This window comes from Neoarius graeffei, chromosome 15 (genome assembly GCF_027579695.1).
Source record: "Neoarius graeffei isolate fNeoGra1 chromosome 15, fNeoGra1.pri, whole genome shotgun sequence".
Lineage (NCBI taxonomy): Eukaryota > Metazoa > Chordata > Actinopteri > Siluriformes > Ariidae > Neoarius > Neoarius graeffei.
In genome coordinates this window covers 69525944-69550954 of record NC_083583.1, presented here as the reverse complement: position 1 = coordinate 69550954, position 25011 = coordinate 69525944, and the positions used below count along the sequence as shown (strand labels likewise).

At 46.1% G+C, this 25011-nt stretch overlaps 1 protein-coding gene across 3 annotated transcripts in view; it reads right to left on the bottom strand.

The window, feature by feature from the left end:
• tmem208 (transmembrane protein 208) overlaps positions 1 to 25011 on the bottom strand; it is a 30905-nt gene that overhangs the window by 5087 nt on the left and 807 nt on the right. For 2 of the 3 annotated variants that reach the window (XM_060941803.1, XM_060941802.1), the window contains 3 exons: positions 15949 to 16044; positions 15807 to 15860; positions 15419 to 15555 (listed from right to left, as the gene is read on the bottom strand). In XM_060941803.1, coding sequence (XP_060797786.1) covers positions 15419 to 15555; positions 15807 to 15860; positions 15949 to 16044 — 287 coding nt within the window. Of the gene's footprint in view, positions 1 to 15418; positions 15556 to 15806; positions 15861 to 15948; positions 16045 to 20888; positions 21001 to 25011 lie in introns of those variants that run through there. The other variant, XM_060941801.1, reaches the window with a different exon arrangement.

The window sequence follows — 25011 nt, the reverse complement described above, 5'->3', positions numbered from 1 at the left end:
CCATACAGTGGGTGGGAATCCAGAGGGGGGGGGCGTGGGGATCATCTCCCTTGCTGACGTAGTAAAGGGAAGAGCCCATCAACGCGCCATTTTGACGCGTCTCAAATGTTGACAAAGGGTGGGCATAGTTTGGTTTACACATTATGACATTTCTAGCCACTGGGGTGACTTAAGAAGGTCAGAGGAACTCATTTTAATGTTAAAAAACCTCAAAGTGAAAATTTCATGCCATGGGACCTTTAAGAACTCACTGCCAGTCATCAACATGAACATAAATTACGAATAAATAAATTACAAATCAAACATTTTACTGCAGCTCTGCTTTCGAGACTGTGTACACAGGTATCATGTCTTTTGCAATGTGGTATGTTATAGCGTCTGTAATTTCTTTGTCTGGTGGACGTCGACTTGTACGCTGTAACGCTACTGAACGCATCAGCAATCAAACTTTGCTTTGGCTTATTTTGGGATGACTGAGAAGTCCCCGGTGTTTCTCTCATTGTCTCACACACTTCGTGCAGCACACGATGGTGTTGTTTCAGGTGGTGAAACATGTTTGTTGTGCTACCTTGCTTCATCGCAATTTTTGCTAAGCACAACCTGCACAACATTTCACTCTGGTTAACATCGTTGTGGCAGCGGGGGCGTGGTCAAGCGCCGGTCTGTGACAGGAGGGTGGAGTCAGGGAAGGTAAGTGGCAGAATCACTTCACCTAAGAGCAATTAACCTGTGTTTGTGTGTCTTCCCAGTGACCGCGCCCTATATGAGGAGGGAGAGTGAGAGCGGAGGTAGCTCATCCCTGAACCAGACGCCGGTTGTGTGTGTCTGTTTGAATGAATTATTGTTTAAACTGAAAAGTCTAGCAATAAACGCTATTTTGGAACCTGATCCCTGTCCTGCACCTGGGTTGGTGCTCCACTTTTCCCGGGTTTCGGCACCACTGTAGGACTCCCTATGTGTGGGTGGAGCACAGAGGACGCTCTGTGCTCCACCCACACATAGGGAGTCCTACAGTGGTGCCGAAACCCGGGAAAAGTGGAGCACCAACCCAGCAGCCCCATGGAATCCTCCCCATTCACCGACCTGGTCCACGCCCTCGCCACGGCTCAGCAAAGCCAGCACCAGGCGCTCGTCACACTCTGAAAGGAACAAGAACGGCGCTTCGAAGCCCTGGTGCTGGCCCAGCAGGAAGATCGCAAGGCGTTCCGGCATCTCCTAGCGTCGGCGGGGCCCACCAGCGCTCCGGCCGCGGGCCCGTCTCCCCTCACTGTCACTAAGATGGGCCCGCAGGACGACCCCGAGGCGTTCCTCACGTTGTTCGAACAGGTCGCCGATGCCTCGGGGTGGCCGATGGAGCAGCGCGCGGCGCGCCTCCTCCCCTGCTCACAGGAGAGGCACAGCTGGCCGCGCTACAGCTCCCCGCCGACCGGCCTACGCGGACCTCCGCCGGGCCGTCCTCCAGCGCGTGGGGCGCACACAGGAACAACAGCGCCAGCGCTTCCGCGTGCTGCGATTGGAGGAAGTCGGCCGGCCGTTCGCGTTCGGCCAGCAGCTCCGGGACGCCTGCTGGCGGTGGCTGAGGGCCAACAATCGCGACGCCGAGGGAATCGTCGACCAGGTGGTACTGGAACAGTTCATCGCCCGCTTACCAGCAGGAACCGCGGAGTGGGTCCAGTGCCACCGCCCGGCGTCGCTGGATCAGGCAGTCGAGCTGGGGGAGGATCATCTGGCGGCTGTCCCGGCGGCAGGACAGCAGATGACATCATCTCTTCTCTCTCTCTCTCCCTCCTCCTGTGTCCCATCCTCGCCCCATTCCCCCACCGCGGAGGCGGGGGCCGGCACCACCCCAGCCGCCCCACCGCACCCGCGATGCCCTCCCGTTTCTCCCTTCTGTGTCTGTCTCTCCCCCACCTCAGGTGAGTGAGCCCCAGATCACCGGTGCAGAGGGAAAGCCCGGACCGGTTTGCTGGCACTGCGGGGAACCGGGCCACCTTCAACAGCAGTGCACAGCAATGGAAGTGGGCGCGGTGGTTCGGATCCCCGACGCGCCAGAGGCCGCCCTCAATCGGGCCGGAGCGTATTGCATACCGGTGAATATCCAAGAGGCTACATATCAGGCGTTGGCAGATTCTGGTTGTAATCAGACCTCAATTCGCCAAAGCCTGTTCAAAACGAGGCATTGGGGGGAGCACAAGGGGTGAAGGTTTTGTGTGTGCACGGGGATGTTCACCGCTACCCTTTCGTGTCGGTCCACATTATTTTCAGAGGGGAAAAATTTATAGTGAAGGCGGCAGTTAATCCTCGCCTTACCCACTCTTTAATTTTGGGGACGGATTGGCCGGGATTTCGGGGGTTAATGACGCGCCTAGTAGAGAGTGGGTCCTGCCAATTGACAGGGGGAGGTCCCAGTGTCGCTTTGGCGGGAGCAGCTGTCACAGAGCCATCTACGTCATCTCCGCGTCAGAGTGAGGAGCCGCCGGCTCCTCCTCTCTCTATTGGGGAATCCCTCGCGGATTTCCCATTAGAGCAGTCACGAGACGAGACTCTGCGGCATGCGTTTGACCAAGTGAGAGTAATCGATGGTCAAATGCTCCCGCCGAACGCCACCCCGTCCTTCCCCTACTTCGCGATTTTGAAGGATAGATTATACCGAGTGACGCAGGACACTCAAACTAAAGAGCGAGTCACGCAGCTTTTGATTCCAAAGAGCCGCTGTGAATTGGTATTCCAGGCGGCTCACTTTAATCCCATGGCTGGACACTTGGGGCAGGATAAAACACTAGCCTGAATAATGGCCCGATTCTATTGGCCGGGGATTCGCGGCGATGTCCGTAGGTGGTGTACGGCATGCCGCGAATGCCAGTTAGTAAATCCAGCGGCCATTCCAAAAGTGCCTTTGCGCCCTCTACCGTTAATCGAGACCCCGTTTGAGAGAAGTGGGATGGATCTCGTCGGGCCATTAGATCGGTCAGCACGAGGGTACCGCTTTATATTAGTTCTGGTGGACTATGCAACGCGATACCCGGAAGCAGTGCCTCTGCGCAATATCTCAGCACGCAGTATTGCAGAGGCACTCTTCCGCGTCATCTCCCGAGTTGGAATCCCGAAAGAGATTCTGACTGACCAAGGCACTACGTTTATGTCACGAACACTGCGCGAACTGTATGGGTTATTGGGGATTAAGCCGATCCGCACCAGCGTACATCACTCACAAACGGACGGTTTAGTGGAACGGTTCAACCGCACCCTCAAAAATATTATTAAAAAATTCGTAAGTGAGGACGCACGTAATTGGGATAAGTGGCTCAAACCCTTGCTGTTCTCAGTGCGAGAGGTCCCCCAAGCCTCCACGGGGTTCTCCCCGTTCGAATTATTATATGGGCGTAAGCCGCGCGGCATCCTGCACGTGCTGCGGGAAAATTGGGAGGAGGGACCTTCACAAAGTAAGAATGAAATTCAGTACGTTATGGACCTGCGCACAAAACTCCACACGCTCACCCACCTAACTCAGGAGAATTTGCAGCAGGCCAGTGTGGCAGCGGGGGCGTGGTCAAGCACCGGTCTGTGACAGGAGGGCGGAGTCAGGGAAGGTAAGTGGCAGATTCACTTCACCTGAGAGCAATTAACCTGTGTTTGTGTGTCTTCCCAGGGACCGCGCCCTATTTAGGGAGGGAGAGCGAGAGCAGAGGAGATCTCTCCCGAACCAGACACCGGATGTGTGTGTGTGCGCGAGTGTCTGCCTTAAACCTATTGTGTCCCCTGAAAAGTGGAACAATAAAACTGTTTGTTGAACCTGATCTCTGTCCTGCCGTCCTCTGTGCTCCACCCACACCTAGGGAAAGCTACAGTGGTGCCGAAACCCGGGAAATGGAGCACCAACCCAGCAGCCCCATGGAATCCTCCCCGTTCACCGACCTGGTCCACGCCCTCGCCACGGCTCAGCAAAGCCAGCACCAGGCGCTCGTCACACTCCGAAAGGAACAAGAGCGGCGCTTCGATGCCCTGGTGCTGGCCCAGCAAGAAGATCGCAAGGCGTTCCGGCGTCTCCTCGCGTCGGCGGGGCCCACCAGCGCTCCGGCCGCGGGCCCGTCTCCCCTCACCTTAACTAAGATGGGCCCGCAGGATGACCCCGAGGCTTTCTTCACATTATTCGAGCAGGTCGCTGAAGCCTCGGGGTGGCCGATGGAGCAGCACGCGGCGCGCCTCCTCCCCCTCCTGACGGGAGAGGCGCAGCTGGCTGCACTACAGCTCCCCGCCGATCGCCGGCTGGCCTACGGCGACCTTCGCCGGGCTGTCCTTCAGCGCGTGGGGCGCACGCCGGAGCAGCAGCGCCAGCGCTTCCGCGCGCTGCGGATGGAGGAAGTCGGCAGCCCGTTCGCGTTCGGCCAGCAGCTCCGGGACGCCTGCTGGCGGTGGCTGAGGGCCGAAGATCGCGACGCCGAGGGAATCGTCGATCAGGTGGTACTGGAACAGTTCATCGCCCGCTTACCAGCAGGAGCCGCGGAGTGGGTCCAGTGCCACCGCCCGGCGTCGCTGGATCAGGCAGTCGAGCTGGCGGAGGATCATCTGGCGGCTGTCTCGGCGGCAGGACAGCAGATGTCGACATCTCTTCTCTCCTCTTCTCTTTCTCTCTCTCTCCCCTCCTTCTGTGTCCCGTCCTCACCCCATTCCCCCACCGCGGAGGCGGGGGCCGGCACCACCCCTGCCGGCCCGCCGCACCCGCGGTGCCCTCCCGTTTCTCCCTTCTGTGTCTGTCTCTCCCCCACCTCAGGTGAGTGAGCCCCAGAGCACCGGTGCAGAGGGGAAGCCCGGGCCGGTTTGCTGGCGCTGCGGGGAACCGGACCACCTTCAACAGCAGTGCACAGCAATGGAAGTGGGCGCAGTGGTTCGGATCCCCGATGCGCCAGAGGCCGCCCTCGATCGGGCCGGAGCGTATCGCATACCGGTGAGTATCCAAGGGGCTACATATCAGGCATTGGTGGATTCTGGTTGTAATCAGACCTCAATTCGCCAAAGCCTGGTTCAAAACGAGGCATTGGGGGGAGCACAAGGGGTGAAGGTTTTGTGTGTGCACGGGGATGTTCACAGCTACCCTTTGGTGTCGGTCCATATTATTTTCAGAGGGGAAAAATTTATAGTGAAGGCGGCGGTTAATCCTCGCCTTACCCACTCGTTAATTTTGGGGACTGATTGGCCGGGATTTCGGGGTTTAATGACGCGCCTAGTAGAGAGTGGGTCCTGCCAGTTGACAGGGGGAGGTCCCGGTGTCGTCTTGGCGGGAGCAGTTGTCGCGGAGCCGTCTACGTCATCTCCGCGTCAGGGTGAGGAGCCACCGGCTCCTCCTCTCTCTATTGGGAAATCCCTCGCGGATTTCCCATTAGAGCAGTCGCGAGACGAGACTCTGCGGCATGCGTTTGACCAAGTGAGAGTAATCGATGGTCAAACGCTCCCGCCGAATGCCACCCCGTCCTTCCCCTACTTCGCGATTATGAAGGATAGGTTATACCGAGTGACGCAGGACACTCAAACTAAAGAGCGAGTCATGCAGCTTTTGATTCCAAAGAGCCGCCGGGAATTGGTATTCCAGGCGGCTCACTTTAATCCCATGGCTGGACACTTAGGGCAGGATAAAACACTAGCCCGAATAATGGCCCGATTCTATTGGCCGGGGATTCGCGGCGATGTCCGTAGGTGGTGTACGGCATGCCGCGAATGCCAGTTAGTAAATCCAGCGGCCATTCCAAAAGCGCCATTGCGCCCTCTACCGTTAATCGATACCCCGTTTGAAAGAATTGGGATGGATCTCGTCGGGCCATTAGATCGGTCAGCACGAGGGTACCGCTTTATATTAGTTCTAGTGGACTATGCAACGCGATACCCGGAAGCAGTGCCTCTGCGCAATATCTCAGCACGCAGTATTGCAGAAGCACTCTTCCGCGTCATCTCCCGAGTTGGAATCCCGAAAGAGATTCTGACTGATCAAGGCACTACGTTTATGTCACGAACACTACGCAAACTGTATGGGTTATTGGGGATTAAGCCGATCCGCACCAGTGTATATCACCCACAAACGGACGGTTTAGTAGAACGGTTCAACCGCACCCTCAAAAATATCATTAAAAAATTCCTAAGTGAGGACGCACGTAATTGGGATAAGTGGCTCGAACCCTTGCTGTTCTCAGTGCGAGAGGTCCCTCAAGCCTCCACGGGGTTCTCCCCGTTCGAATTATTATATGGGCGTAAGCCGCGCGGCATCCTGGACGTGCTGCGGGAAAATTGGGAGGAGGGACCTTCACAAAGTAAGAATGAAATTCAGTACGTTATGGACCTGCGCGCAAAACTCCACACGCTCACCCACCTAACTCAGGAGAATTTGCGGCAGGCCCAGGAACGGCAAGCCCGCCTGTACAACAAGGGTACGCGCCTTAGAGAGTTCACACCGGGAGATAAAGTACTCGTACTCTTGCCCACGTCGAGCTCCAAATTAATCGCCAAGTGGCAAGGACCCTTTGAGGTCACACGGCGAGTCGGGGACGTCGACTATGAGGTGAGGCGAACAGACAGGGGTGGGGCGCTACAGATTTACCACCTCAATCTGCTCAAACTCTGGAACGAGGAGGTCCCCGTGGCGTTGGTGTCGGTAGTTCCGGAGAAGGCGGAGCTGGGGCCGGAGGTTCAAAAAGGGAATTTGGCCTCACGTACCTCTCCGGTCCCCTGTGGAGACCACCTCTCCCCGACCCAACTCACGGAGGTCGCCCAGTTGCAGGCCGAGTTTTCGGATGTGTTCTCGCCCCTGCCCGGTCGCACTAACCTCATAGAACACCACATAGAGACACCCCCGGGGGTGGTAGTGCGTAGCCGCCCTTATAGACTACCCGAACACAAAAAAAAGGTGGTTCGGGAAGAACTTCAGGCCATGCTCGAAATGGGCATCGTCGAGGAGTCCCACAGCGACTGGAGCAGCCCGGTGGTCTTGGTTCCCAAGGCCGACGGCTCGGTCCGGTTCTGTGTGGACTATAGAAAAGTCAACGCGGTGTCTAAATTCGACGCGTACCCAATGCCTCGTATTGATGAGCTGCTCGATCGACTAGGCACGGCTCGCTTTTACTCGACACTGGATTTAACGAAGGGATATTGGCAGATCCCCTTGACTCCATTATCCCGGGAGAAAACGGCCTTTTCCACGCCGTTCGGCTTACACCAGTTCGTCACACTTCCGTTTGGGCTGTTTGGGGCGCCCGCGACGTTTCAGCGGCTGATGGACAGGGTCCTCCGGCCCCACGCCACCTATGCGGCTGCGTATTTGGACGATATTATCATTTATAGTAATGACTGGCAGCGGCACCTGCAACACCTGAGGGCCATCCTTAGGTCGCTGAGGCGGGCGGGACTCACTGCCAACCCAAAGAAGTGTGCGATTGGGCGGGTGGAAGTATGGTATCTGGGCTTCCACTTGGGCAATGGGCAGGTGCGTCCCCAAATTAATAAGACAGCAGCGATTGTGGCCTGCCCGAGGCCCAAGACCAAAAAGGGGGGTGAGACGGTTCCTGGGGCTGGCTGGCTACTATCGTAGGTTTATACCTAATTATTCGGACGTCACCAGCCCGCTGACTGACCTCACTAAAAAGGGAGTGCCAGATCCGGTCCAGTGGACAGAGCAGTGTCAGCGGGCTTTCTCTGAGGTAAAGGCTGAACTGTGTGGGGGGCCACTTTTACACTCCCCTGACTTCTCTCTCCCTTTTATGTTACAGACAGATGCGTCGGACAGAGGGCTGGGGGCCGTTTTGTCCCAGCAGGTGGAGGGGGAGGACCGCCTGGTCCTTTACATCAGTCGGAAGTTGTCAGTGCGTGAGGGGCGCTACAGCACGATTGAGAAGGAGTGCCTGGCGATCAAGTGGGCGGTCCTCGCCCTCCGTTACTACCTGCTGGGGCGCCCTTTCACCCTCTGTTCAGACCACGCGCCCCTCCAGTGGCTCCACCGCATGAAGGATGCCAAACGCGCGGATCACCCGTTGGTATCTGGCACTCCAACCCTTCAACTTCAAGGTGGTCCACAGGCCGGGGGCGCAGATGGTCGTGGCGGACTTCCTCTCCCGTCAAGGGGGGGGGGGGGAGTCGGCTGCAGGCCAGATGGGCGCCCGGCCTGAGTCGGGCGGTGGGGGTATGTGGCAGCGGGGGCGTGGTCAAGCGCCGGTCTGTGACAGGAGGGTGGAGTCAGGGAAGGCAAGTGGCAGAATCACTTCACCTGAGAGCAATTAACCTGTGTTTGTGTGTCTTCCCAGTGACCGCGCCCTATATGAGGAGGGAGAGTGAGAGCGGAGGTAGCTCATCCCTGAACCAGACGCCGGTTGTGTGTGTCTGTTTGAATGAATTATTGTTTAAACTGAAAAGTCTAGCAATAAATGCTATTTTGGAACCTGATCCCTGTCCTGCCGTCCTCTGTGCTCCACCCACACATAGGGAGTCCTACAATCGTCCTTTTTGAATCCAAAATACCTCTAAATAATGGAGGATGATTTATGTTTTGGCACCAAGTCAGATTCTGCACCGCCACCGGCCGCATTATCTTCCGCACTCATTTTCTTTCTTTTTAATTTCCCCGCTGTGTCTGTAGTGTGCGCGCGTCGGTCTCCGTCTCCCTCACTCCCGCCCTCATATGTTTGTCATTGGTTGGCTTCAGCTGTCGATCCACAGCAAGCATGAAATAAGGTTTGTGGTTGGCTGGCCTTAGCGGTGCATTCAAGGGCAATCGTAAAAATGATGTTTGTTGTGACTGCCAGAGCTGTACATGCAGGGCGAGCACAGGGAGGGGAAATCTATATCGTCGCTTTTTCGATATTAATATCTTGAATGTTCATATCTAGATATAGATACGATAATATATCGTTCAGCCCTAGTAGGCATGTTGTGTAAATCAAATGGTGCCAACCCTCCAAAAATCCATTTTAATTCCAGCTTGTAATGCGACAAAACAGGACAAACACCAAGGGGGATGAATACTTTTGCAAGACACTGTCATATATAATGATACCCTCAAAAGGAAGAAAAGTGCATTTCAACTCCACTGTAGTGCAGGTGGTTCCTACAGTTTGTATGATTTGTACCAGTATGGTTTTCAAGCTAGCCACAGGACTGAAACAGCAGATGTAGTTAATGACCAAAGGATTAATAATCATGACCAGACCATCTACTCTAGTGCTTTCATATTCAACTACAGCCTTCAATATTTTTTAAGTAATACACAAACATATTTCTGGTCTTCATCTCCAAGTCAGAAAAAGTTGGGGCAGTACAGAAAATTCAAATTTCAAAAAAAGAAAACATTGACTGACTTGTATTTCATTGCAGACAGAATGAACCCAAGACATTTCATGTTTTGTCTAGTTAACTTCATTTGTTAATATACATCCACTCCTGCATTTCAGGCCTACAACAGATTCCAAAAAAAGCTGGGATGGGAGCAATTTTGGAAAGATCCAAATCCTTTCAGGGCTCGACATTAACTTTTAAACCCACTTGCCCTGGGGGACAAGTGGGGGTAAATTTCCACTTTCCTCCTATTTTGTGAGTACTACTTTTTTATTTTTAGGAAAACCACAGAATAGTTGTGAATTGCAGCATAAAATGAAGATCACACATTGAGCTGAAGTTTGGTTATTGGTTACTTTTTACTTGTAATGGACAATAATAAATTTTATCCAAAATAGTTTATCCCTGCCTTAATTGATTTATTTCCATTTCACATGCATGCAGCTGTTGTAAAGTTGGTTCAATCCTCGATTGAACTGTAGGTTCAAGCCTCGATAATGTAGAAATCATCAAATAGAAATCTATAATAAAGTTTGTATAAAGAAAACAATAGGGTGGCAAGACAAAAGTCTTGCCACCCTATTGTTTTCTTTATACAAACTTTGAACTTTGAACTTGAACAGTACCTTACAGTACCTTACTACCGCTAGGTTTATTAAAAAAAAAAAAAAAACTGTTGCGTCACGACAGACAGGATAATGTTTGGTTTAAAATTGTTTCGTGTGTAGGTTGTGGGTATTTTATACTGACCTGGCAACCTGTAACTGAATCAGTGCAGCCCGCTCCGTCATGAAGCATGGTAGGTTTTTATTATTATTAAATAAACCTTGAGGTGGATGTTATAACAACAACAACAACAACAACAAAAAACCCCACAAAAACAACCCACAACCCTGGTATATAAATATTTTGTTCCTCTGATAACAGAAATAAAGCTCCAGCTCTCTCTGCTCTTAATCTGTTCTTTCAGGATTTATCGCGCATGCCGCTCCTTGTTGAGTTTTTTATGCCCGAGTTGTTTGAACCCAATCTGGGGTTTTTTTTGTGTGTGTCAAATAAAGATGCGGCTTCACCTGTAAGAAAATCAAAACACTTTCATGGAGCTAACTCGAATGCGAGCAGAAAAAATAAAACAAGATTCTTAAGCAAACTTTTCCATCCTCACTTCCGACTTTGTTTTTGTAAAATACATTTTAAATACAATCGCGAATTTCTCTGGAGTTTTCAGGCTGAGCCCCTCTTCTCGTATTCTTTAACCACTCATTTCCTCGTTCTTGAAGCATTTGCTTTTATTTGTTAACATTTTTCTTGATAGCGGGGAGACGGTAATGCCTTTTATCTATTTATCTGTTTGAACAAGCAAAAACAGCGCAAAAATTAACCATAATGAAGACAGCCTTGCTTGCATGAAAGAATGTGTCTGACCCCAGCTGTAATTATCACGTGATGCGTGATGTCAAGCACAAGAGGTCTATAGACCCCTTTCACATGACGTCACCGCGCCGCGAGATTTTGTTAGGCGCCATATTGGAAAACCAAGTACATGCACTCACAATATAAAACAAAGTACGAGCGAGAGTAAAGTGACACGATGGATGATAATTCTGGTTATGTGAGTACATTACCAGTTGCAGAAAGGGCACGGTATGTGGAGAAACTGGCTGTGATTGATGGGTTTGACCCATATGATAAGACTCGGGGCAAGGGAGAATGGAAACATAAGGAGGACCTGACACCAATTCTGCCATCTGTTTGCTACCCAGACATTGTAAACTATTTGTTGTTTACACCCAGTGCCTACACTCAGTGTTCGAACTATGCCGATATTTTCGGGGGGCCCCTTTTTTTCCCTTGGGGGTGTGTGCGCTTGCGCTTGTCTCGGAGCGCGGATCTCCAAACACATGAGAAACCTATCTTACGCACATATCACGCGGACTCCACACCTCCACACACGCATCGCGTCTGAAGTCATAACTCATCAGGGGAAATCGTGTCCGCATTGGCATGTTCAAAAAACAACCTCGCGTCAACAATGATACCACACGCAAAAAAAAAAAATAAACAGTCAGGCTACTCAACAACCAACCTGGCAGCAGCGAGCAAGCCCCAAACCATCCTAAATTATTATTATTATTAAATTGTAGAAGTCTGGGAGGCTTGCTCCTCATCCAGTTATCAACTTGGGGCCACTTTAGCATGTTTTAAATCTGAATTTCTTGCGTTTGCTTACCTCAAAGTGTCCGCAGATCATGCACAGACTTATCCATTATATCCACAGTTTTTTGCCAAGTCTCACACAGGTTTCTTTCAAGTCTACTGTTGGGCCAATAAATCATAAATAAAACAGCTCAGATTTGTTTAAGTCATTTGCCACTCCACTTTATTCTCGTGGGTTCACATACCGCTGCCGTTATTATCCCCTTATCATGAGTTTGTTGGTCTTCCAAAATGGCGCAGGGTCTGTTTACTTCCGGTTTCGGGTGACGTCAGTGAAAGGGGTCTATAGGGAGGGAAAGTGAAACACAGCGATCCTAGTGGTAGCGTTCCTAAGCCGAGAGCCATACTATTGAAAATCCCATAGACCCGATTTAAAAAAAAAAAAATCCCATGAAGTTATGACGTGGAACTTGTACACCCCCCAAAAATATGTTGTATATGTTGGGATTATCTACTAACTGTGAAAGTATCAGGTGAAATTTCGCTGTCTTTTAAAAGATCGAAATTGCGCCTAACCTGTCAGAAACGGACTACAACCAAACTGTCTAGTCAGAGTCGCTCATATTACGTCAGCAGTAGGCTTAGCCCTTACGAGTGCTGACAGCTCTCCCTTGCCTCTTTTCCACCAAAGCAGTTCCAGGGCTGGTTCGGGGCCAGTGCTTAGTTTGCAACCGGGTTTTCTGTTTCCACTGACAAAGAACTGGCTCTGGGGCCAGAAAAACCGGTTCCAGGCTAGCACCAACTCTCTGCTGGGCCAGAGGAAAGAACCGCTTACGTCAGCGGGGAGGGGGCGGGCGAGTTGTTAAGACCGACAACAATAAGACCGCGAAAGATCGCCATTTTTAAGCGACAAGAAGCAGCAGCTGTACAAACGCGAAGTCATCCATTATTATTATTGTTGTTGCTGCTGCTTCTTCCGCGTTGTTTTTGCTTCGATATTCGCGCCAAGGTTTATGCAAACGTAGCGACGTAACTCACGTATACAGCGACATAATGACGAATACAACGACGTAATGACGTATACAACGACGTAACTGATGTATACAACGACGTAACTGACGTGTCTTCTCTTAGCACCGTGAGCGATGGAAAAGCAAGCTGGTTCTCAGCTGGCTCGCAAGTTGAACGAATTGTGAACCAGCACCGGCTCCGAACCAGCCCTGGAACTGATTTGGTGGAAAAGGGGTACTTGTGAATAGCGGCAGCTGACCCTGATCTGTAATGGTTATCCCCACGAGGGATGCATTTCTTATTGGTACACAAATACTTGGCCAACCACGCTATACAAATCGGCATGCTGATGTAGGTTACTCGCCGGCCGCTACCTGCTACAGATTTGGAAAGGCGCTAGACTTGCGGTGACGTCACATACGCGACGTCGGGTCCGTGTAGTCTTTGATCAGCTTATTAAAAAAAAAAAAAAACACATTCAAAACAATTCAAATCAGTGAAAAAAATAAAGTATGATCACCAGGATTGATAGAGATGCCCGACATGCACAACATATGGAAGCCATTGTCTTAACTTTGAAGTGTAACCCGAAATGTAATTTTTTGAAAAGATATTCCCATTCATTTTGCCATAGAGGTTGGAACGCATCCAGTAGGGGGCGATGAGATTACTTCAACAGCGGGGGGATATAAAATAACTTGCAAAGCAGTAAATGAAACCAAGACTAAGAAAACAGCCAAGACATAATGGCGGATACGTAGTGAGGGACGCTTTTAGGAACTGAAATAAGTCTAATTTTTGTGGTGCTAGTTCGTAATATACGCTCATTCCAGCGTGCCCAGTTGGGCATGTCTGGGGCACATCCCACTTGCCCAAATGCATGTTTTCACTTGTCCCGGGCAATGCTTAATGTCGAGCCCTATATTTCACCCTCTACGGTAATAAAATATACATTTTTCAAGGAATCTGGAGGAATTTCGGTGCGGAAAGGGCAAGGGCGGAAGCCTAATCTGAACACCCATGATCTCCGATCCCTCAGACGTCACTGCATCAAGAACCATCATTCATCTATAGCTGGTATAACTATATGGACTCGGGATTACTTTGGCAAACCTTTATCAAGCACTACAATATAGAGTTACATCCACAAATGCCAGTTAAAACTTTACTGTACAAAAAGGAAGCCTTATGTGAACTGTGTCCAGAAGCGCCGGTGACTTCTCTGGGCTCAGTAGGTATTTTCTTCCATTGTCTCTTTAATGCTGTATGTAACTTGGCTGGAACAGTCTACTGAGGATGCTGTTTGCAAAGTGTGCTTGGACCCCATAGATCGCAGCTTGCAGCTACAGTATAGTTCTTCTTCCTCTTCTTATTATTTCAGGACCAAGTACTTGCTTCCACTGCTTGGAACCCTGCTGCTAGTATTTTCAGGGGGTTAAATCTCTTGAACTGTCTTCTTTCGACTGTTCCCGTTAAGGGTTGCCACAGCGGATAATATCCCTCCATTTTCTCCTGTCCTCCGTATCTTTTTCTGCATCACCAACTGTCCTCATGTCCTCCTTCACCATATCCATAAATCTCTTTGGAAAGTCATACTGTGAAAATGTTTTATTTTTATTTTTGTTTGCTCCCAAGTCCAAATTTCTCAATAATCAGGAAAAAAACATTGACATTTTTAAACAAATATGGCTGCCACATGCAAATCAATCCCAGTAGAGCAGAGCATAACTTATTCAAATATTTACTCATGATCAGTTGCAGAGATTTGGACAGTTGTAAAGATTGGACCCTCAATAATTAACCAAAACATGTTGACATTTGTAAACAGTATGGTTTCCACATACCAGTCAATCCTTGAGTTCACTCAAACTGCTGTAACTCAGGACTGGTTGAGTGGATTTGCATGAACGGACAATTCTGAGGATTATTATTGAGGCAACATCACAAAACGTGAATGGTACATCTATCTAGTGATTTATGCAATCTTACTCAAATAGGCCACTGAGAGCTGTCCATGTTTTTATACGAAATACCAGAACATGTGTCTTTTGAAATAAGGTGTATAATGAACCTTCTGCTGATTCTTTGGCTGAAACTGTCAAATGTGCCTTTTGGACTATTCAGCTCTATCCCTTAAGTTTACAATATTTTGCATAATATGTAAAATCTACTTTTGTGAACTAATCCTAGGATCCCCCCCCCATCTTCACGAAATTAGTTCCATATTACTCCGTAGAGTCTAAACCTCAAAAACATGAAATCTGTAAACAATATGGCCTTCTACAAGCCAGTCAACTCTAACGAGATGGAACTTAATGTACTCTCAGCTTTAAATCAACAATGTGTCATGTTTGATTCCAGTCAGACCCACATCTAAAACAATTCAGAAAGTTGAATTGTAGGTGATTGTAGACTTGACTTTTTTTTTTTTTGACTGTTTTCACAGTCCGGCTGCACTGCACTGAGGCGGCAAATCCACCCTCGGCACCACCGTGCTGGCACACCTTCATGTGTTATTTCTGGTTGTCTACATCATATTACTTTTGTCAGCAAAGAAAAAAAAAACCACTTTTCTCAGGCATAAACAACACAAGCACTTGTGTTTCAAGGCGATGGACTAGGTGGTACAAAGGCAGTACTGCCTCAGATTTCTATTCAAGAAAAATCCATCAACCTCTGGGTGTGAACCACACACAGGTTATTTGCATCCGAATCTGAACAGTGCACTTAGAAAACTGACTTTAAATCACAGGTGTAACGAGACCATGAACTTTAGTGAATATTAATGTAACGTTTTGACATTTCTAACTTAGGTGTTTATCCTCCACTACAAACATTTTGACATTCTGCAATTAATAAAATAACAATGTTAAATCTTTTTTTTTTTAATTTGGACTTTGGTCCAGAATTATTAAATCACAGGAGTTCAAGTTTAACTCACTCTGCCATGCCCTGCTCCATGTTGAGATCTATTCCTCCATCCAGTAAAGTGCCACTCTCAGCAAAGGCTGGTTTGGCCATCGCTGCCATAGACCTGTAGCTCCCAACATACACCACCAGTGCAAACAGTAAGGAGAACTGGGATAAAAACACAAGCATGTGATTTATCAGAGAGTGAGTGTTTTTAGAAACTGACAGACAAACATTATGCTTTCTTGACAACGGTATCAAACACACCTGAGTCTGCTTTATAGCAGTAGGACATGTCACAGAAGGGTTTTTTTTTTTGTGACAATCCTGTGGTGTTAGGAACTAATTAACAATAGTCACAACTTTATCATTAGCAGCAAACGCAAACCAATGACAAAGACAGACTGGCGTGTACTTACCCATGTCCAGAACGATGAGTCACAGAAAATAAGATTCACAGTTGTGTACACAGTCTGAAGTATGAAAGAAATGAAATTTGTGAGGCAAAGCTAATTTGAGCACCAAATCACAAGGTCAAAAAGCACAGCAGAGATGTCTTACATTGGCTCCTATAATGACTCTGGTGTAGAATTTCAGAGTAGCTTTGTTCTCCTCATGGATTTGCTTTTTGCCTTTGGTTCCAACTTTTCCTTTAGGCTGCAGAGTAACAAACACACAGAGGCAAATCACGATATTTGTTTACATGACTCACATTTCCCTGTTAAGATGAGAATGAGCTGGATAATTAATAATAGTTTGTAAGGAAGCCAGATAAGGCAACAATGAGTGTTTTTTTTTTTAATGTTTCGTAAGAAATCCTTATTCATAAATACAATAGGATTTTAAACAAGAGTTAAACATGCTGTCAGGTGTATGGGGTCACTGATCACACTGATTACAATTTTATTTATTTATAGCACTTAACATTGGACATCACAAAACACTTTTACAGAAATCCAAATATAAAATTTAAATTGAAGCAAACCAGAGGTGACGGTGGCAGGGAAGAACCTCCTGAGGAAGAAAGTCTGATTCTCAGCAACCATTAAACCGGTGTTCCAATAGCACACTGTATTAGCTTGTCTTAAATTGTCCCATTAAAGGGCCAAGTAGTCATTAGAAAAGCTTGGGCTACTTGAATATCTGGAATAGATAGTTTTCACATGACGTCACAGAGTCGGGGATTCCCTGGTGGCGGCCATCTTGGAGGGCAAGCTTACCGTACGGGTCACTGAGCACACATTGTAGCGCGCGAGTTACATTCATTTATACATTATTTACATTTATAGTTACATTACTACTATTTAAAGCTAGCAGTGGTGCACACCTGTTGTATTCACGGCTGTCGTAATAGGTCAGATGATGAAGTCAAGCGGAGCTTTTATGGAATTCCCACTGTACGGGAACACAAAGGCGAGCAAACAAAGAAACTCAGCATACAAAGGAGAAATCTATGGCTTGTGAGAATCAACCGCAAGGATTATCAGCCTTCCAAATACAGCAAAGTCTGTTCCAATCATTTTATAAGTGGTAAGTCGTTTAAATAAACAATCAATTGTGTTTAAGTTTGTTTTTGGAAACCAAAACATCATGTGAACACTCTCTGGAGAATGCCTAACTGGAACTGCTGAGTGTACGTTTACATTGTAATGTACACTTAATATCGCTCGTTTGTCACGTTTCTATTTGAAACTTGTCACTTCACTCACGCAAGGGTCATTTTTGAAAAACATTTTAGGTCTATTCTGTATGATTTAATTTGTGTTTGGGATGCAAACAGCGCGCCTTTTGGCGGATGCCGCCTGAATCGCGCAGATCCGATTTTTTTTTTTAGGGGGGGCGTTGGAGTGTCTGATTATATTTTCAAAGTAAATTCTGTATTAAAATTACTAAATAAGCAAATCCGTTACAGTCCATGAAACAGGAAGTATAAGGATAAGAAAAAAACAGTTTAAATCGGGAAGCTGCGCACATTTGCGCAGCCTGTGCAGGACTGCGCAAATGTGCGCAGCTTCCCGATTTAAACTGTTTTTTTCTTATCCTTATACTTCCTGTTTCATGGACTGTAACGGATTTGCTTATTTAGTAATTTTAATACAGAATTTACTTTGAAATTATAATCAGACACTCCAACGCCCCCCCCCCCCCCCAAAAAAAAAAAAAAAAACGGATCTGCGCGATTCAGGCGGCATCCGCCAAAAGGCGCGCTGTGAATATATAAAGCTGTATATATCAGACAGCCTTTAAAGTTTGATGAAGTCAGTTTCAGGCTTTGGAGCAGGCTTTGGCAGTTTCAGGCTTTGGCAGCCCTGCATAGTCACTTGAAAATGCATCTTTGTCCACTTCGTAGGGGTCAATTCCCCAAATCAAGGCCAGTTTGGCTGCATACCGTGAGATGTGTATTTATATATTTCTGTTTGCTTGATTTTGCCGACATTGAGCTTTATTTTAGAAAACTGACTATATAACTTCATAAATTCGTCCGAGATAACGTAGCCAGTAGTGGCGATGGTCCGTTTTGTTTGCCCTCCAAGATGGCAGCCAGGGGGCGTTCCCCGGAATGCCGTGACGTCAGTGAAAACTATCTATATCAGCATTTGTGGGTTCGATTATGGCCTCAAAATGGCCAAAAAGTAAAAACTTTCAGAAACTTCAGTTTCTTGTTATTTTGAGAAATTAAGGCTACTTCATTTGAGAAATTGACAAGAAATTGAAGATATCTTAAAAAGCCGTGTAACACTTTCTTCACAGAACAGCACAAACTGCCTCTAACCAGGATAGAAAAAGAAGTGGGAGGCACTGGTGCACAATCAAGAGGATAAACAGAGATGCCTCACAGGTCCTTAGCTAGCAGCTTTATTAAATAGTACCCACAAAACTCCAGTCTCATCTTCAACAGTGGAGAAGTGATTCCAGGATGCTGATCTTCTAGGCAGAGTTTCAAAAGGAAAAGCCAGATCTGTGACGGCCAATAAGCAGGAAAGGATAAAATGCACAAAAGAATAAAAGAGACAGATGAGCAGGGGAGTACAGACAAATTTAAGGCCCTGTCCACACGGCAACAGATTCAGGTGAATCCGATACAATTGTTTATCGTTTCGGCCTGGCGTCCACACGGCACCGGTGTTTTGGGTGCCCCAAAACGCAATCTTTTGAGAACGGGTTCCAGAGTGGAAAGACCTGGCAACGGCGCCGTTGCGAAGTCGTCTGGATGAGTAGAATGGATTTGTTTACGATGATGTCACAACCACATGACTGTGAGTGCTTCACGCCGGGTAGAAGTGTAACGAACTCGATGCGAGTTGTCAACAAATCCTATAACTTGGTTCATGAAACGCGCTTACTAAATATTTTCACTGTGAATATTTATTGTGTAATGGTGCAAAGTGAGAGAGAGAGAGAGAGAGAGAGAGAGAGAGAGAGAGAGAGAGAGAGAGAGAGAGAGAGAGAATAGCCCTTAGGGCAGAGTCAATCCCGCCAGCAAAAATAGGGAAAAAAAGGAGCGATCTCACCTCTTCAGATGTTGGTTTAAGTCCTACAATACATTCCTCAAAAAGGGTGTAGAAGAATGAATTAATCCATCAACGTGTAGCATTCAATTTATTCCGGACCATTAAAGACGCCGCCTTCCGCGTAGAATCATACGTCATCCTCGCCGCCAGATTGGATGGGGAAAAGCAGAGAATAAAGATGCCTCATTCATGTGCTGCGTTTAACTGTACCAACAGGTTTACCGTCCAAACGAGATCACATGGGATTACCTTTCACAGGTGAGACTGGAAAAATACTTTTCATTGTATTTGGTCATTATAATGTAATTTTACAAACAGATTTTTCTGACTTTGTGGCCAATATGAAGTCTCGCGCATAATAGTTTATGCGCATGCGTCCTTACTTCTATTGTTCTGGTGTCTCCGAAGGGACCGTCTTACAGCGCCCCTAGAGGTGTGGCATGTGTATTGCATCGTTTTCAGCAAGCGTTGCGTTGCCATATGGACCTGATATTTTACTGATCGTTGCCCATGTGGACGCGATATTTTTTTAAATAACATCTCGTTGCCGTTGTCGTGTGGATGTAGCTTAAGATGTAGCTTTAATGGTCGCGTCCAAATGGGCAACGATCAGTAAAATATCAGGTCCATATGGCAATGCAACGCTTGCTGAAAACGATGCAATACACATGCCACACCTCTAGGGGCGCTGTAAGACGGTCCCTTCGGAGACACCAGAAAAAGAGAAGTAAGGACGCATGCGCATAAACTATTATGCGCGAGACTTCATATTAGCCACAAAGTCAGAAAAATCTGTTCGTAAAATTACATTATAATGACCAAATACAATGAAAAGTATTTTTCCAGTCTCACCTGTGAAAGGTAATCCCATGTGATCTCGTTTGGACGGTAAACCTGTTGGTACAGTTAAATGCAGCACATGAATGAGGCATCTTTATTCTCCGCTTTGACCCATCCAATATGGCGGCGAGGATGACGTATGATTCTACGCGGAAGGCGGCGTCTTTAATGGTCCGGAATAAATTGAATGCTACACGTTGATGGATTAATTTGTTCTTCTACGCCCTTTTTGAGGAATGTATTGTAGGACTTAAACCAACATCTGAAGAGGTGAGATCGCTCCTTTTTTCCCCTATTTTTGCTGGCGGGATTGACTCTGCCCTAAGGGCTATTTTCTCTCTCTCTCTCTCTCTCTCACTCACTTTGCACCATTACACAATAAATATTCACAGTGAAAATATTTAGTAAGCGCGTTTCATGAACCAAGTTATAGGATTTGTTGACAACTCGCATCGAGATCGTTACACTTCTACCCGGCGTGAAGCACTGACAGTTATGTGATTGTGACGTCATCGTAAACAAATCCGTTCTACTCATCCAGACGACTTCGCAACGGCAACGTTGCCAAATCTTTCCACTCTGGGACCCGTTCTCAAAAGATTGCGTTTTGGGGCCCCCAAAACGCCGGTGCAGTGTGGACGCCAAGCCTAAACGATAAACAATTGTATCGGATTCACCTGAATCCGTTGCCGTGTGGACAGAACCTAAGTTTGAGGTGTTTGGGACACAGAGAAGAACATTTGTTATGTGCAGAACAAATGAAAGGTGCCAGAAGAGTGAGCACTTGACACTTGTGAAGCACGGAGGAGAAAATGAGACAGTCTGGCACTACAGGGTATCTTGAACAAAGGTCATCACTCCATTTTACAATGCATGCCTTTACCCTGTGGAGGTGGTAACTAACAATCCTTTACCCTCTGGACGGCACTTGAAGCCAATCCAACAAGCCAATGACCGAAAATACTGCTCCAAATTGTGCAAAACCTATTTAGGGAGGAAATAGTGAGCTTCTTGGCCAGTATCAACCCTAATGAGTTGCTGTTAGAGCAGCCTGACCACATAAATGCCCATCAAGTCAATCCAACTTGTGGGAGATTACCTCAACAAACTGACGGCTAGAATACCAAACGTCTGCAAGGTTGAAAATACCTGTAAATGGAGGATTCTTTGATGAAACAGGGTTTCTGCAGGAATCAGCAAATCTAATTTAAGTTTTTTTTTTTTTAATGCCATCAACAACCCATGACAATCCACGGATATACATGTAAAGAAAGAAGAAAAAAAAAATTCTGGAAACTCGTTGTAAAGTGCCTTGAGATAAATGTATTTTATGATTTGGCACTATACAAATAAAACTGAATTGAAAAATTTAAAGTCTGAAACGTAGTGTATGCAAAATCAAGTGCTACAAAAATTACACGTTACATGCTATACAGGGTTTTTTGTACAGAAGAGGATTAATGCATGTGCCTTAGTTCGCTAGCTTTTGATTCCAACTCTGACTCGACATTTTTCAGTTCACTGCATTTGTCCTTGTATGATTAGAAAATATAATATTCTTAAGAAGAGTCCTTAGAATGTTAGATTTTATAATCATCGACCAGCCTCCCAAACTCAAACGTGGACATCTCGAGCGGCGGCTACAATTATCAACAGTCCATAATTATCGATACCTTTTCAGGTTTACCAATGAAAAACAATTTTGCAAAAGTGACTTTCAGTTACAACAGTTATTATTGGTTAATTAATCAACCAGAAGACCCCCCCAACCCTTTGATCTTGCCATCTGATGACAACTCATTACCTGAGATGGAATTTTTTTTTAGTACGATCAGCCATTTGAGGAAAACCCGGACGTTATCATTGCAGGTAAGCATGGTGGAAAGATCATGGACATGTTTTTACTTATCAAACTCACCGATATTTCATATCCTTGTCGAAACCTACTTTGTTTCTTACTCTTTCATTTGACAGTCGCCATTTTGTATCTAAATGCGCGTTTGAGAAGTCAAGTGATGTTTCGATAATAGCGATCACTTTCACCGGTGTCCACCATGATCGACAACCTGTGGAATTAAGTGACATTTACAACTGTTATGGATTGATCTTTGTGTAACATTGTTGAAGTAGATGAAGTACTTTTAAAAAAATAAAAGTGCTGTGATTTATAATAATTATTTTTCTGATTTATAACAGAATGGAATGCTTAGAGTATTTGGAATCCTATTGCAATAAAGAGAATTAGACCAGAATTAAATTTCTAGCATATAAAAAAATTACATGCTTGAAATATTCAGATTTTTCTATTCCATTCAGATTTTTTCAGTTTGTTGTAAATATCTACCACATATTACAATATCAGTAGACATTTTATATTTTTAGATGTAAATCTAAAATTTAATTTTTAATCTCAATTAAAAAAAAATCCACCTTTGACCTGGATTTTCATGTGATTACAATCTCAATCGCATGTTGACATTTACTGGTAAACTACAAAACTAGAAAGTAATACAAACAACGAATGACTAACAAAATGTGATCTAAGAAAATCCTTAGAAAGTGGAACAAAAAGATTTGCTGACACAGGTTAAACATTATTAGTTAATTTGTTTACAAACATTAGAATTACTTCCTCATTTACATAAGCACAGACATAGATATATTTATATAAAACATTTTGTACTAAATATAAGACTACGTAAAACAAATTTTAAATAAAAACTAACATTTTGTTAACTTAATACCACATACCGATTGATTATTTATTTAAAAAAATCATCTGGATGTCGATAATTGTGGAACGGTGTCAATAACTGTGGACAAAGGTGTCGATAATTGTGGTGTGGTGTCATGTGATCCGATACACGACGTAATCGGGAATCAACTCATTTTTTTCCAGTGGAAGTTTGAGTAATTGTTCAAGCACAATTTATGTATTGAAAATCTTTTCTACTTTTGCAATGGCCAAAAGATTGTGTCGATAATTGTAGCCGCCGCTCTAGGTGTTTATTTTTTTTTTGTTGACTGGTTGAAACTCTCATCAAACATCAGTACAAATGGTCCTGCATTGTTAACTACAGAAACCAGTTCATTTTTGAAGTGTGGGGCAAGTCCAAACTTTAAAATGTAGCTGTTTTTGTCCTTTCCACAGGTGAAAGATTTGGCTATTCCTGAATCCAGAAACATTGCCTGGAACAACTTAGGCCCTGTCCACACGGCAACGGATTCAGGTGAATCTGATAAAATTGTTTATCGTTTCGGCCTGGCGTCCACACGGCACCGGCGTTTTGGGTGCCCCAAAACGAAATCTTTTGAGAACGGGTTCCAGAGTGGAAAGATCTGGCAACGGCGCCGTTGCGAAGTCGTCTGGATGTGTAGAACGGAGTTGTTTACGATGACGTCACAACCACATGACTGTCAGTGCTTCACGCCGGGTAGAAGTGTAACGAACTCGATGTGAGTTGTCAACAAATCCTATAACTTGGTTCATGAAACGCGCTTACAAAATATTTTCACTGTGAATATTTATTGTGTAATGGTGCAAAGTGAGAGAGAGAGAGGGAGACTCTGCCCTTAGGGCAGAGTCAATCCCGCCAGCAAAAATAGGGAAAAAAAAAGGAGCGATCTCACCTCTTCAGATGTTGGTTTAAGTCCTACAATACATTCCTCAAAAAGGGCGTAGAACAACAAATTAATCCATCAATGTGTAGCATTCAATTTATTCCGGACCATTAAAGACGCCGCCTTCCGCGTAGAATCATACGTCATCCTCGCCGCCAGATTGGATGGGGCAAAGCGGAGAATAAAGATGCCTCATTCATGTGCTGCATTTAACTGTACCAACAGGTTTACCGTCCAAACGAGATCACATGGGATTACCTTTCACAGGTGAGACTGGAAAAATACTTTTCATTGTATTTGGTCATTATAACGTAACTTTACGAACAGATTTTTCTGACTTTGTGGCTAATATGAAGTCTCGCGCATAATAGTTTATGCGCATGCGTCCTTACTTCTTCTATTGTTCTGGTGTCTCCGATGGGACCATCTTACAGCGCACCTAGAGGTGTGGCATGTGTATTGCATCGTTTTCAGCAAGCGTTGCGTTGCCATATGTACCTGATATTTTACTGATCCGTTGCCCATGTGGACGCGATATTTTTTTTTAATAACATCTCGTTGCCGTTGTCGTGTGGATGTAGCCTTAGAAACACCGTCATTGGATGTGTAGGAGTGGTGCTGCATGCTAGTGTTCAGACACCAGAGCACCTCTGCCTGCAGCGTCGCATTCAATCCAAATGATGCTCGAAGGTTGCTCAATTTTCCGACGGTAGCAGCGGTCACTACAGCAGCAGTTGTGCCATTTATGGTGGCTGTAGTAGTTGCTGAAGACCTTACTTTGTTGGTCACGTGAAAGTAACTAGACACAGTTAACTGCTGTCTGCCTTTTACAGCAGATTTGTGGCTGTTAGACTGCATGCGAGATTTAACGGCGTTGACACCCATTGTACCTAGCTTAATTTTTTTTTTTTTAAACACAAACTGCAAAATCCTTCTCCATCTTAACCATCAACGGACTGCAACCATGTCCTGAATTCCTTGTTTTCCAGCCACTTTTGCTGGAATTCGCATTTCCCCATTTCTTCTCTGCTTTAAGTTTTTCTCCTCCCAGTCCAGCCCACCACTGTTACAGCAATTCTGCACCAAAAATACCCTATATATTCAAAATAAATCTTTTTCTTGAAAACTACCGAAATAATTTTTAATGCTACTGGGAATCAAATTTAATGCTTTTTAAATGTCATTTAAGGCCTTAATTTTCACAAACTCCATTTAATGACTCTTAATGCCCCGCGGAAACCCTGCCAGAGCAAATTTTGAAGTACTAAATTTTTTTATTTCAAGCAGAAATAATTATTTCTAACCATGTCAATGTATTAACTATTTTTAAATATATATTTTTGCACCTCATTTGATGAATAAAAATAAATGTACAAGTTTTCATGGAAAAATGTGATTTCAAACTTGTGAACAGTACTGTACACACACACTGTGGCCAAAAGTGTGTGGAAAGCTGACTCTCACACTCCTATGTGCTTGTTGAACGTCTCATTCCCCTTCCTGTTGTAATAAGCTCTATACTTCTGCAAGTCTTTCCACTAGGTTTTGGAGTGTGGCTGTGGGGACGTGTGTTCATTCAGCTACAAGAGCATTAGTGAGGTCAGACTATTTGGGTGCAGTCAGTGCTCAGCGGGGTTGATGTCAGTCATTG